Below are 14811 nucleotides of genomic sequence, written 5' to 3'. Positions count from 1 at the left end.
TGCATATCAGGCCCTTCATTGCTCCTCTGACATCACCTCTTCCTGCCCTTCTCTCGTCCAGCCACTGGCCTCCTTATTCTTTCGCCATCGCATCAGCCTTGCTGTGTCTTGGGGCCTTTGCTCTGGGTGTTTCTCTGTTTGGAATGCTCTTCCCCCAGATGATCACATGACTCCCTCCCTCCTCATCTTCAAAGCCGCTCTGGTGATCTCTATCTCTGTCTCAGAATCCTCCATTCCCCGAGTTCTGCCCTTACCCCAAGTCTCTTTCTCTCTCTGGGTCTTATGGCAGGAATTCACTCACTAGGGTTTCTCACATTTGCCTCAGATACAAAGATGAAACTTCCTGGCATTTGGGATGGTGGAAGGTGGTTAAGAGTGTGAGAGCTGTGGTCATGAGTGTCATTTCTCAAGTTTTCTGAGGCAGAGCCTGTTGCTAGAAACCCCATGAGGCAAGTCCAGGAGAGGTGGGAGCTGGGAACTAGGGCTGAACCTGGCCTGGGTCAGGTCCAAGGCAGGGACCACCAATAGGGACACTGACCTGGGTGTCAGGCCAGAGTGGTGGGGGCTCAGGCCGACGGGAAAAGTTTTGGACCTTTGGGGTTTGACTACAGACTAAAAACCATAACAAAGTTAGATTATGTCAATCCTACAATGACCTGTGAAGCCCTATGTCCTGTGCTACCTCCTCCCTACCCTGTGCCACATCTGTCTGACTTCATTTCCTTTAACACTCCCTACTCACTGTGCAGCAGTCACCCTGACCTCCTTGTTGTTCCTAGACCACCCCAGGCACACTCCTTCCTGCCCCAGGACCTTTAAACTTGCCAGTCTCTCTCCCTGAAACACTCTTTCCCAAATATCTGCATCCTTATTCCTCTCTTCAGTCAGGCCTTTATTTCAAAGTCACCTTATCAGTGAGGCTTTCCCTGACCACAATCACACAATATACACTCACATACAAGAATTCTTACCTCCCTCTCTCCAGACTTTATTTTTTCTCCTTAGTATCTATCCCTAACCAACAAAGGATTGCTCTTATCTAGTGCTATCTGTCTCTCCATTAACATGTCAGCTCCATGAGGACAGGGATTGCTGTCTGTTGCGTCCACTGATATAGCTCCAATATCCAGTGCAGTGGCTAGCACAAAGGAGGTCTTCTATACATATTTGTGAATGAACCCAGGGAGTGTCTCCAGCATCTATTACATGCCAGATATTTTTCAACCATTATTTTATTTCTTACTAGAAATAAATGGGATGATCCCATTTTTGTTTAAAAAAAAAAAAAAAAGGTGTATATAATGCACAGAGCACACACTATGTCGCTCCATACAGCCTGGAGGGAATGGCTGGGCGCCCCCTGGGGCTCATTGTGAGGTGGTGGCCCTCCATATAGCATGGCAAGAAAAATGTCTAAACTTAGCTCTGCTCCACTAAGGTGTCAATAGCAATTCTCTCTGGGAGGAGGGATTTCAAGTGATTTTAACTTTTTTCCTTTTTACTAAGTTGCATTTTGTGATTTTTCTACAATGACAAGACAATGATTTTGTAACAAGAAAAAATTTTAATGGAGAGTGTACTGAGCCTACTGAAGTATTTTCAGTGTACTGAAAATGTACTAAATGTATATTTTCAGGAATTCCCTGGTGGTCCAGTTGTTAGGACTCCGTGCTTCCACTGCAGGGGGCGCAGGTTCTGTCCCTGGCCGGGGAACTAAGATACCACATGCCTCGAGGTGCGGGGCAGGCCCCCTCCCCAAAAAAGTGTACTGAACCCTAAAGTGTAGTGTTATAATTCTGAATGATTATCATAATGGAAAAAAACCCCAAGGCTTTTGTTGTATGTGGAAATCAAATGGTGGTGGGTGAAGGGTGAGATAGGAGTAGGGGATTAAGAGGTACAAACTACTATGTATAAAATAAGTAAGCTACAGGATGTATTGTACAGCACAGGGAATATAGCCAATATTTTATAATAACTGTATTTTTTAAAATATTTATTTATTTATTTATTTTGGCTGCACCAGGTCTTAGTTGTGGCACACTGGATATTTGTAGCGGCGTGCAGGATCTTTAGTTGCAGCATGCATGAAGGATCTAGTTCCTCGACCAGGGATTGAACCTGGGCCCCCTGCATTGGGAGCACTGAGTCTTAGCCACTGCACCGCTAAGGAAGTCCCTAAAATAACTTTAAATGGAGTAAATCTATGAAAGTTTTGAATCACAATGCTGTACACTTGAAACTAATATCATATTGTAAGTCAACTATACCTCAGATTCTCTTATTCTTTAAAACCCCTCTTTCTTCTCCTTTGCCTGCTCTCCCAACCCCACCTCCAGGTTTTTACCTTTGCAATCTTTGACCCAAATGGTAAATGTAGTTCAATGAATCTCTCAGTGAAAAAATAAGAAAAAGATAAAAAGGATGCTTTCGAAAGCTCATGATGCGGTCACAAGGATCCACCCAGGTGGATGGCCTGCACAAAGGCACGTGAACTTGTCGTTCTGGCCCAGTAGGTTGGTCACTGGCCAAGGCAAATTCATGACTTTTTTTGCACTGGCCCGGGTGAACATTGCTCCCAGGTAGAAGTGACAGGGAGGGATATGGATGCAAATCTTCCCCCAAAAGAGTCCTGCTTCCTTGAGGGGTGTGGTAAGGGTTGTTAGTATTATCAAGGTGACCCCTGGAATGAGGGGTAGAGCACCAGCCTTCAGGTCAGACAGACTTGGGTTTGCAATTCCCACTAGGTTGATTCCCAGTTGGTGACTCTGTGCAAGACTCCTAAGCTATCAGGGACGTCAGTTTCTGCATCTGTAAAATGGAGATAAGAAAACCAACTTCCCGGGGCTGCTCTGAGGAGGAAATGAGGAGATAAATAAATGCAAAATGCTCAGCACCGGGGGGCTTCCCTGGTGGCGCAGTGGTTGGGAATCCACCTGCCAATGCAGGGGACACAGGTTCAAGCCCTGGTCTGGGAAGATCCCACATGCCACGGAGCAACTAGGCCCGTGAGCCACATTTACTGAGCCTGCGCGTCTGGAGCCTGTGCTCCACAACAAGAGAGGCCGCGATGGTGAGAGGCCTGCGCACCGCGATGAAGAGTGGCCCCCGCTTGCCACAACTAGAGAAAAAAAAGCCCTCGCACAGAAACAAAGACCCAACACAGTCAAAAATTTAAAATAATTAATTAATTAATTAATTAAAAAAAAAAGCTCAGCACCATCATATGGCTCATCATATGTGCTCAGCAAACTGTATTGTATAAAATGATGTATTCATTCAACAAATGTTATTGCCATGTAAAGTGCTAGGGTGGATGAAACAGAGCAGCCCCTGCTCTGTGGAGCTTACAGACTAGTGGAACAGATAGTCATGGTGTGATCACATGAATAAAGAATTACAATTGCGCTAAATACTGAGAAGGAAAAGTCCAAAGAACTAAGAGAGCATATAACCAGGGGCACCTGATCTAGCCACTTTTTAACCCAGAAGAGGTGACTACAGACGAAATAGAATGTTTTTGTTTTTCCCTTAATGATAAGAGAATCCTTCACATGTACAATATGCTGAACGTTTTGCAAAGAACTTTTCGTAGATGAGATTTTCATATGATCCGAAGCAGAGATGATGACCCTCGTTTTACAGAAGTGGAAACTAAGGTGTAGAGAGGTTATATAACTTCCTTAAGGCCAGACAGCTCATTGATAGCACACCCAGAGATCAGACAAAACCCAGAAGTCCTTTGCTTCCACATCTATTGTTTTTTCAGTATATCATTTTTTTAAAATTCTGAAATACAGCATACTTTCTTCTTTTTAAAATGTTGAAATATAGTTTACTTACAAAAAGCATGGGGAAATATATGTGTATGGTTTAAGGAATACCTATGAAACTACCACCCAGCCCAAGGAACAGAATTTAACATAGCTCAGAAGTCCCCTTATATACCCTTCCCCAGAAGTAACTCCTATGCTAAATATTGTTAATCATTAATTCTCTTACCTTTTAAAAGAGTTTTTATCATTTATGCATCTCAGTGATATATTATTGCTTATTTATAAATGGCATCTTAGTTTATGTTTTCTATAGCTCGCTTCTTACTCCCAACGTTTTGTTTTTGAGATTATTCATGTTGATGATGCCTATATCTCACTTTTACAAATAAATAATATTCCATTGTGTGATTACACCACAATTTATTTGTGCACTCCCCTGCTAACAGACATTTGGATCATTTCCAGTGTTTTACTGTTATAGCTCTTCTTTTTCCTTTGGGAGATAAATGAATTTGTTTTTATAAAAAACTTTTGTAGATGTTATAAGTTTTGTGAATTTAAAGTCCAGTCCCTACACCCACATTATCAGTACTGTATGATAGTAGGTTCTATCATTTATTTTGAGTTTACCATCAGTCAGGAACTGTGTTAGAGATTTACACACATTTAAAAAATTTAATTCTCTTAACATTCCTATTTGATATGTATTATTATCTTCAGGTGAAAGGACTACTTTTTTAGGCAATGAAACTGAGGTCCCTAGAGGTTAGACAATTAGCCTAAGGTCATTAGGAGAGCCAAGATTGCAACTCGGTCTAATTCTAACGTTCCGGTTCTTTCCAATTCACTCCAGGACTTAATACCGTATTGTGCAGTAATAAAAACCAAATGTAATGATGAACTATACTATCTATAAGTATCTACTCTATTTTTTATATTTGTGATTGTGGTAAAACACACATAACATAAAATTGACCATCTTAACCACTTTTAAGTGTACAGTTCAGTAGTGTTAAGCACATTCACATTGTTGTGCAATCATCTCCAGAGCTCTTACAGCCATTCTTGAACATATCACCTGGGGCACACGTGCAGGAGTTTTCTCCAGGACATGTCCTATGGGTGGAATTCCATGGGTTTGCATGTGTCCAACTTTATCAGTTAAGGCCAAACTTTTTTCCAAAACGTTTGCACCAATTTATACTCCCATAGGCAATTACTTTTTTTTCAAGTATGCATTACATTCAAATGTTTAAAAAAATTATTTTAAGTTCCAATGTTAAAAGAACAAAAAGACAATACAATGAAAAAGTCTCCTGTCCCCTAACCACCTCATTCTCTCCCCAGAGGCAATCAAAATTACTTATTACTTATTACTCATATAATTATTATTATAAGGTCTTTATGAGAATTAAATTAGTTAATATATGTAAAGTATTTAGAATCCTGCCTATTAGAACTGCAACTACTATCAGGATAATCACATCGATGTTTTCTCATTCTTTTTTACAGTTGCCTGATAGTCTATTACATAAATGTATCACTATTTTAATCATGATTGATAAACATTTAAGTTGTTCCTGTATGTTTATAGCACAGCAGTAAATAACTATTATTTCCCACTCACATAGGTGAGTACATCTAAAGGATAAAGTTCGGGAACTGGAACTGCTGGGTCAAAGGTATTTAGCACAGTTCTAATTTTAATGGATATTGGCAAACTGCCCTTCATGAATACATCACAGATTCTCATATATATTAACTTAAAGAGATAGAAACTTTGGAATAGAATAAACCTAGGTAAGCTACTTTTTGTTCAGATGAGTCAGCTGATGCACGGGAGAGGGAAAATGACTGGCACAGGCAGTTAGTAGTGGAAACAGCACCAGAACCCATGCAGATGTCTGGACTTGGAGTCTTAAATGCTTTGAAGTCCATGTTAACATTTCATTATTTTGATGCTGCGGCTTGCTTATATAATGGTAGTAACTTAATAACTAATTTCTCACTATTCTTTACGATTTTTTCCCTGGGCTATTTTCCTACCCTGGATTGATCATGCGCGCTATCTTGGACAATTCTGACCGGCTTGAGGTTTGCCAAGTGACCCATCTGCCCCCGTCTTCGAAAATGCTGGATTTGATAAACTGCCTCTAGGGAAACAGAGCTCCGCCAGCCACTCCCAAGAGATCGTTTAAATTACATCAAGGGAAATGAACCAAGGTATTTGTTCTGTAATCTCTCCGAGGTCAATTTCCCAAGCTGGTGGTTGATTAGTAATACATCTTTTAGACCAAAGGAAGCCCGCCTCTCGAGTCATCATTGGCTGGTACGGCTGTCAATCACCAGGGGTATAAATAAGGGATGCCGGCGGCTCCTCCTCCCGGACGGCCAGGAGCGCGTGGGGTGGCTGCAGTCAGGCTGCGCGAGTCGTGCCGGGGAGGCGCTCTGCGGTAATATCTGACTGTTACTCCTTAATAACTGGAGTGGAAAGTAAAAGGGACCTCTGCTCCTCTCTCCTCTTTTCCCCTCCCTGCCGGGCAGGCGTGATGGCGGAAGCCGCGGCGACGGGCGCCGGCGGAGAGGCGATGGCGGCGGTGGCGGCGGGGGAAGGCTCCTCGGGCCCGACAGGCTTGCCTCTAGGCCGGGGCTTCTCGAGCTACCGGCCTTTCGAGCCCCAGGCGTTGGGCCTCAGCCCGAGCTGGCGGCTGACCGGCTTCTCCGGCATGAAGGGCTGAGGCTGCAAGGTCCCGCAGGAGACGCTGCTCAAACTCCTGGCGGGACTGACGCGGCCGGAGGTGCGGCCTCCGCCGGGCCGGGGCCTGGTCGGAGGCCGTGAAGAGACGGCCCAGGAAGCCGGCCTGCCGGTTAGGGCGGAACCCAGCCCAACCTTACCAACCCTCGGCATTGGGATGGACTCCTGCGTCATACCCCTGAGGCACGGGGGCCTGTCCCTGGTGCAGACCACCGACTTCTTTTACCCCTTGGTGGAAGATCCCTACATGATGGGGCGCATAGCTTGTGCCAACGTGCTGAGTGATCTCTACGCCATGGGCATTACTGAATGTGACAACATGTTGATGCTACTCAGCGTCAGCCAGAGTATGACTGAGGAGGAACGAGAAAAGATAACACCACTCATGGTCAGAGGCTTTCGGGATGCTGCAGAGGAAGGAGGGACTGCAGTGACTGGTGGGCAAACGGTGGTAAACCCTTGGATTATCGTCGGCGGAGTTGCCACTGTGGTGTGTCAACCAAATGAATTCATAATGCCTGACAGTGCCGTTGTTGGGGATGTGCTTGTGTTAACCAAACCCTTAGGAACCCAAGTTGCTGTCAATGCCCACCAATGGCTGGATAATCCTGAAAGATGGAATAAAATAAAGATGGTGGTCTCCAGAGAAGAGGTAGAGCTGGCCTATCAGGAAGCCATGTTCAACATGGCTACCCTAAACAGAATTGCTGCTGGATTAATGCACACGTTTAATGCCCATGCAGCCACAGATATCACAGGCTTTGGCATTCTGGGTCACTCTCAGAACCTTGCAAAACAACAAAGAAATGAGGTGTCCTTTGTCATTCATAATCTGCCAATCATTGCCAAGATGGCTGCTATCAGCAAGGCCAGCGGGCGCTTCGGGCTCCTTCAAGGAACCTCAGCAGAAACTTCTGGGGGGTTACTGATTTGTCTGCCAAGAGAACAGGCAGCTCGCTTTTGTTCGGAAATCAAATCTTCAAAGTATGGAGAGGGCCACCAAGCCTGGATCGTCGGCATTGTGGAAAAGGGAAACCGGACAGCCCGGATCATTGACAAGCCTCGAGTTATTGAGGTCCTGCCCCGTGGAGCCTCTGCTACTGCTCTTGCTCCTGAGAATTCCAGTACCTCCTCTGAGCCTAGCTTGTGAGATGGAATAGGGGAAGTTGTTTGGACTGTAGAGCCTTTGTACAGAATCATGGACAATTCTCAAGAGTTGATTTTAGGAAATTTCCAAAGAAGGCTGCCTGCATAATAGTTCCAGCTGCCCTTTCTAGGTGATTTGAATCAGCCCATCAAAAGCTGCACATTCCAAGGCCAGAAGTAACATTTTGGACTTTCGGGGGGTAGGTTTATTAATCTCTTGAGTGGAAAAAGAGCAGAAAACCCTCTGTTTCCTCTTTCCAAGAGCAAGATGAGGCTACTCAGGTTTGAGAGATTTTTCTGGGCACAGGGTTCATTGATTTCTGCCCAGGGAGTGAGATTATTTAAAATTACATAGACACCAAAAATAAGTTGCAAAAAGAAAAACATTTAGACCAGAAGCAAATAAGTTTGGACCAGTACTGTTGATAAATCTAAATTGTTAAGGGAGATTAAAATGCAATGTCAAATTCTTATTAGATTACTCTGAAATACTGGCTCTTTCCTACTCTGGACAAGAATTGAGCAGCTTGTCCAATGACTGGGAAAGGAGGACCTCCAACCACCTTACTTGGTCTCTGTTAATGACGTCTCTCCCTCTAAACCCCTTTAAGGACTGGGAGAGGCAGAGCAAGCCCCAGAGCCCAGGCCTTGGTGGACATTAAGATGTTAAATTCTTGTGCTGAAAATTCCTGGTGATTTAATCAATAAAGTGATTTCTAGTGAAATAAAGAGGATTTTGTTGAAAAATTCTTCTGGCTAATGTTTGTACCCTTGGAATTCTGAATCTTTTACAGTCTTATAAAATGAACCAGCTGATACATTTAGCGTTGACAGTAAAGGACTCAAGAACAGGCATAAATCCCAAGGACTAGAGGGTGGGAGAGGAAATAGGTAAAGAAAGGTGTCAACAAATCTTGGAACATGGAAAGTGGGTGGAAGAGGGGTAACTGACTTAGAAGAACAGAGGAAGCTGAAGCATAAATGCCTTCAGAGTTGGGGAACACTAACAGGAAGCAAAGAGATATGCTCCGAATGTACTAAGGAAGGTGGGGTCAAAGGGTGGGGATGAAAACGGAGATACTGGTTAAAAATTTATGCACAGGGCAATTAGGTCTTTGCAGTTCTCAATCCTCTCCCCCGTGTCATACAACCAGCTGACTGCCTCTCACCTGTGTAGGTAAACGGAGGTTTGTTTTCTGGAAAATGTGAATTAAAAAAATACTGTAAAGTCAGGGGCACCAGGCAGAGCAGAGGACAGGGAGCCTCACCAAAAACAAGAATAAAGACAAAAATGAGATTGCCCAGCCCCCTCCCTCAGCTTAGGTATTAGAAACACTGTCCAGGAAGCTTATACCGCCCCTGCCTGGCGCAGGTGGAAGATACTCCTCTGGAGAATATAAACCTGTCCAGAAAAAAGACCTATAAATACAAACATTTAGGGAGTCCCCGGTGAAAATCCCTGTACTGGGAAGCCTCCCAGTTGAAAAGCTTCACTCAAGCACATTCTTTTTAATGCCTCATTCTCAAACATGAGCAGGCAAGGATCACCAGATATTTGAGGCAAGCCTCCAACTTGAAAGAAGTCAAAGCAAACTCAAGAAAGAGACAATACAGGGAGCAAAAGAAAAAATAGAGCAGAAATAAAAGAAGATAAAGTATCCATTAAAAGATAATAAGAGAGCAAAGCACTTAGAATATAAAAATATAGCTAAAATCTTAAAATTCAGTAGAAGATTTAGAAGGTAAAGTTGACATTTATCAGAAAGGAGACAAACAAAAAGATGCGCAATAGACGGAAAAAAAAGTAGGAAAATCAGAGATGAGCCAGGCGGTTCAACACCTGAGAAAAGTCCCAGAAAGATGTAATGAAGCAGATGGAAGAAAGAAAACGATCAAAAAATAATACAAGAAAGTTTTCTAAAGTTTAAAATTGCGACTGTCACATGCCTTTTGAATTCCCAGCACTGTGAGTGGAAAAAGGCCTACATTCATTTTATTGTTAAATTTTAAAATGCCAGGGATAAAGAGACCCTAATAATAACAATAGCAAATTCTTACCTGGTACATACTCTTTGCCAGGCACTGTTCTAAGTGCTTTTATATGTATTAACTCCTGTAAACTTCCAACCACCCCATTTCGCAAATGAGGAAGCTGAGGTGCAGGGCGATTGAGAAATTAGTCCAAGGTTGCCCTGGCAGTCTCCTAAACAGCCTGGTTCCAAAGTCCATGCTTCTAATCATTGTGCTCTCCTGAATCTTCTGGGGGGAGGGGAAGATCGCAAACAAAGGTTTGGTATCAGACTTCTCAACAGTGAATTGGAAGCTAAAAGACAATAAAGCAATGCTTTCAAAATTTTGAGGGTAAATGATCTTCTCTGTAATTCTATGTTTAGCTACATTTTTCAAACAAATAGTATAAGGATATTTTTTAGACATGGAAGGTATCAACGTGGTTTCATCCCATTCACTCTCTCAAGAAACTACTGGAAGATGTGCTCCAGCAAAACAAGGGAACAAACGGAGAAAGAGAAAAACATGGGGTCCAGGAAACCCAACACAGCACAGGTGGAAGGTGAAGGGAGCTCTCAAGGTAATAGCGGTCCAGCAGGCATAGAGAAGAACCAGCCCATGCTGGAGCAGAAGCCTGGAAGGCTTCCAGGAAAAGGAAAATGGAACTGATAGAGTATTGGTATGTTTAATTGTGTGATAAATTGTATTGGAAGGTTATCAGAAGATGTAAATAGAATTAGTGATAATTACATAGAAAATTAGCCAAAAAAAAAAAAAAAAAAGAATGAGGCTGTTATCAACTCCAGCCAAAAATAAAACCTTGAAAGATAAACGAAATGTAATCTAACAACAACAACAAATAAATAATAAATAGATAAATTCAATCAGGTTTTCTCCTGCTCAGAGCTCAAAGCTCTCAAATAGCTTTCCACAAAATCCCTGCTTCATCTTGTGACACTTTATCTCACGGCACTCTCCCTACCTCTCTCACGAAACTCTAGCCCATTAGCCTTTCCATGGTGCTTCAAACAAATCAAGATCCTTTGTTCTCCGTCTGGAACCTCACCTCTATGCAGCTGGCTCACTCTTAGTCCTAATTCAGCTCAAATAAAACCTCTTCATAAAAGCCCTCTCTGACCTCAGCCAACACCCAGCTACTCTCCCAACTCATCACCGTATTTATTGGCTTCATAGCTTTTATCCTAATCTGTAATTATCTTGAAATTTTCTTAGTTTACTTTATAATTGTCCCTTTCTGCTTGTATGTAAGCTCCAGGATGGCAGAGGATGTTCTGTATCCCAGCACTGGAACAGTGTCTGGCCCACAGTTAGTGTTCAGAATAGTCTGGCCCACAATTAGTGTTCAGAATATACTGAATCAATGATTGAGTGAGGTATACACTGGGGACCCCAGCACCCTCTGTTTTCACACTTTCCTTGCTCTTGGTGTCTCCTAGTGGTGGAAGTTGGTACCACCAATCTCTTAAGACAAGGCTTTGGAGAAGAAATTTGGGCCTTGGTTCTGCTTATCAGTTTACACAGCTCTCTAACTGGTTTATTTTCTTGCTTGGGGTGGGCAGTAGGAAAAGGGCAGGAAAATGATGCTTCCCTGGCCTGGGTCCTCTTAGTTAACCTAGAAAGGGTTAGGGGTTGGAAGCAAGGTAGGCATCCAACTATTCCTTGGGGAGGGGCTGGGCAGCAAAACGGAGGTAGCAGGTAGTGGAGGTGACAGGCCTCGGGTGGAAATCAGAACAGAATCACAGGTATAAACAGAGGTAAGAAAGGTGATGGAGGAAAAGAAAGAGGAAGAAAAGGAAAAGGGAGCCAAAGGAAGAAAAGAGAAAGGAGAGGAAATTGAAGGTAGAGAAAGAGAGAGAGGAAGATGAAAAGAAAGGACAGAAGGGCAGAAGGAAAGGCAGTGGCAAGGTGACCTCAGCAGATACTCAAGCACATGTGAGCTGCCTCCTTTACTCCTTTGTGGGGAGACGTCTTTCAGTTGCTGAAGAGCACTGGGGAGTGCTGGTGAGCTTCAGCCTTCGCCTTTCTGGGTGATCTCAGACAAGTCTCCTGACCTCTCTGGGTCTCAGTTTCCTCATCTGTAAAATAGGTGCAGCCATACCCACCTATGGCAGGCAAGTCATGGAGAGGATCCCATGAGACCTGCTCCTCTAAATATTTATTAGATGGACTCAAATACCAGGTCCCAGGGAAACAAAAGCCGGACACTGCTTTTGTTCTCCAGGAGACCCGGTCTAGGGGGAGATCTAGAACAGGAACACCAATCGGCCCCAAATTAAGGCAAGAAGTGGTAAGTGCCACGAGAATGAGAGTGGATGAAGTGCTTTATAAAACCAAATTATGTCCTGGGAATTCCCTGGCGGTCCAGTGGTTAGGACTCCGTGCTTTCACTGACGAGGGCGCGGGGTCAATCCCTGGTCGGGAACTAACATGGCCAAAAATAAATAAATAATAAAATAAAATAAAACCAAATTATGTCCTTTTGGAGGAAGTTTAGGAAGGCTTCCCAGAGGAGGTGGCTTTGAAGCAAGGCTCTACAGGATGGGTGGAATTTGGATTTGGCTATGCAGAGAAGGGGGATGGGCATTGCAGATGGAGGGAACCATGTGAGCAAAGGCAGGGAGAGTGGGGAACACCTGCTCAGCATGTGTGTAGTGGGATACAGCTGGATAAGTAGGTTGGGGAAGGACTTCTAAGGGTGTTGGGGACTCCCTGGCCTGACTGAGCTAGGCTAGAGGTTCCTAAAAGCCTCTGTCATGACTCCTCCTGAAAAATTTAAGAAGAAATATTTTTAATTATAGCAGCACCCTTTCTCCTGTCCCTCAGTTCAAAACCAACAAGGCCTATGGATCTACCTCGAATAAGAACAGCACTGCAGCAGATTCTCGGGATCCAGCCATGAACAAAATACATATTGTCCTGGTCCTCCTAGCACACATGTGGAGGGTCCTTGGAGGTCACCTAGGACAGACCCCCATTATATAGAGAAATTGAGGCTCAGAGAAGAGAAACAATCTTCCCAAGAGCATTGGTAGATAGGTTCCCAATCACCTGACTCCTAGTTTCCCATCACATTCTGTTGTCTCTGGGACCTCCAACTGGCCCAGGTTCCCCCACCCTAATACCATTTACCCAGCTTATGGGCTTCTGTTATTTTGTTCTCCAGCTGCTGTTGACACTTCTACTCCAGGGTTTCCCAAAGAGCCTTACTGGAACCAGTTGCATCTGTTTGGCTGTAGTGGGGAAGGTGGCCAAACTCTTGAGTACCAGAAGGGCATATGTGTGCATTTACACATTTGCCTGTTCCAGCCCGTCCACCCTGTCATTAAACATTTATTAGCCTGCACTGGGGAAACACCTCTGGTTTGAAAAGACTAGGGCACCTAGTCTCTGGGGGTTGGTTAGGCTTCTAAAGGGCTAATCACAAATGTGGACCAAAAAGCAAGACCAAGTACACTGAGGCCCTGACTAAAGCAGAGAAGTCTTGTTGCCTAGATATGACTGAGGAGAATGGAGAAAACTAACAGGATGTGGGGTGAAGGTTCAGGAAGAGCCTGGGATGAGAAGTCTAGATGATGGGGCCAATCATATGTTCATGACTGTTCCTTCTCCCTCGTGAGGGTCTCCCCCGCCCCCACCCCCAACTCTGTGCCATGCTGATGCTGAGTTTGGTTGGTCTTTAGAGGATGATGCCGTTGGAGCAAAGAACTTGGATATCCCTGCAGGATGCTTTGCAAGAGCTTTACAGCTCAGCCAGGGAATCTCCTAGGGGAGATGGGCAGAGGCAGTCTCAGAGAGAGCGCTTCCTCCTTCAGGTCAGTCTCAAAGGACCATCTGACCTGGGAACTCTAGAAGTCCTGGAAACCTGACTCTTCAAAAATCTGAGATGCAGAGGACTCCTGAGAAAACTGCTCTCCAAGTGGTGTTTTATATTCCAGTAAGAGTTTGGGTTCTGGTCTGGAGAAGCTTAGCAAACACCAGGGAAGGTGCTAGGGGTGGTACTTGGCTCCTGAAACTTTCAGTACCCAGATCCATAAGGCAGTTCAATGCTCGGAACTTCAGACCTGTCTGTCCACCTGCCTGCTGGACATCATCTGGATGTTCTAGAGTCATCTCGGACTCAACGTGTTCCAAACTAAAATTCGTTATCTTCCCTCCTACCCCAGCTCCCAGGTCTTCTGTGTCCTCATTTCAGCAAATGACAAAACTATCCATCCATTTACTCAAGCCAGAAACCAAGGAGTTACCCAGGACTCCCTCTTATCTCCCACACCCTATATCCAACTTCCATGTTGCCTAATCTAGCAAATTCTGTGCTCTCATTTTACCCAGCAGCTCAGCCGCATCAGATGTCCACTCGTTCTGGAACACTTTCCTCTCTTAGGCTCCGTAACTTCACACTCTGTCAATTTTTCTCCTACCTCACCTTTCTCTTCTGCTCAACTGCCAAATGTTGGAGTACCCCAAATCTTGGTCTCGTCTACCTAGATTCTTGTACTAGTTATTCTTCTCCAATTCCCTGACTTTAGGTACTGTTTAAATGACTGAGACTACCAAATCTGAATCTCTAGCCCTGATCTCTCCTCTAAACCTTAGGCTCATAAATCCACCTGCCAATTCGATATGCGCCTTCAACTTGCTTTGTCCTAAAACACTCTTCTGATGCCTCGTGTGTTCAATCCTGAACCTCATCTTCCACATCCCAGTATAAGTCACCATCCATCCACCAAGTTGCTCAACACTCAAAACCTGTAAGCCATGCTTGATTCTACCCTTTCTCCCATCTCACTAGTTCAAAACCACCAAAGCCTATAGATCTCTCTCCAAAATATGCATCCACCTCTCTTCATCTTCACCGGCTATTAGCAGCCCAAGGCACCAACATCTGTTGCTGGAAAACTGCAGTAACTCATCTCTCTGCTTCTACTCTTGCCCTCTTCAGTTCATCCTTTTTTCTTTTTTTAAATATAAGGTCAAATTACATAGAATGCTACTCTTTTTTTAAAAAATATTTATTTATTTATTTGGTTGCACCGGGTCTTAGTTGTGGCAGGCGGGTTCCTTAGTTGCAGCACGTGGGATGGAACCCGGGCCCCCTGCATTGGG

General features: G+C 44.1%; 1 protein-coding gene across 1 annotated transcript; it reads left to right on the top strand.

Annotated features, from left to right (window-relative positions):
• Positions 1–6140: 6140 nt before the first annotated feature.
• SEPHS2 (selenophosphate synthetase 2) lies at positions 6141–8426 on the top strand. Its single transcript, XM_082359689.1, has one exon. It carries the CDS (start codon positions 6326–6328, stop codon positions 7679–7681), a length of 1356 nt encoding a protein of 451 aa, XP_082215815.1. The 5' UTR covers positions 6141–6325; the 3' UTR covers positions 7682–8426.
• The last annotated feature ends 6385 nt before the right edge of the window (positions 8427–14811 follow it).

The sequence above is a fragment of the Balaenoptera borealis genome (assembly GCF_965194805.1).
Source record: "Balaenoptera borealis genome assembly, chromosome: 16".
NCBI lineage: Eukaryota > Metazoa > Chordata > Mammalia > Artiodactyla > Balaenopteridae > Balaenoptera > Balaenoptera borealis.
Note: the sequence above shows the minus strand (reverse complement) of the source record. Positions and strands in the feature narration are given on the sequence as shown.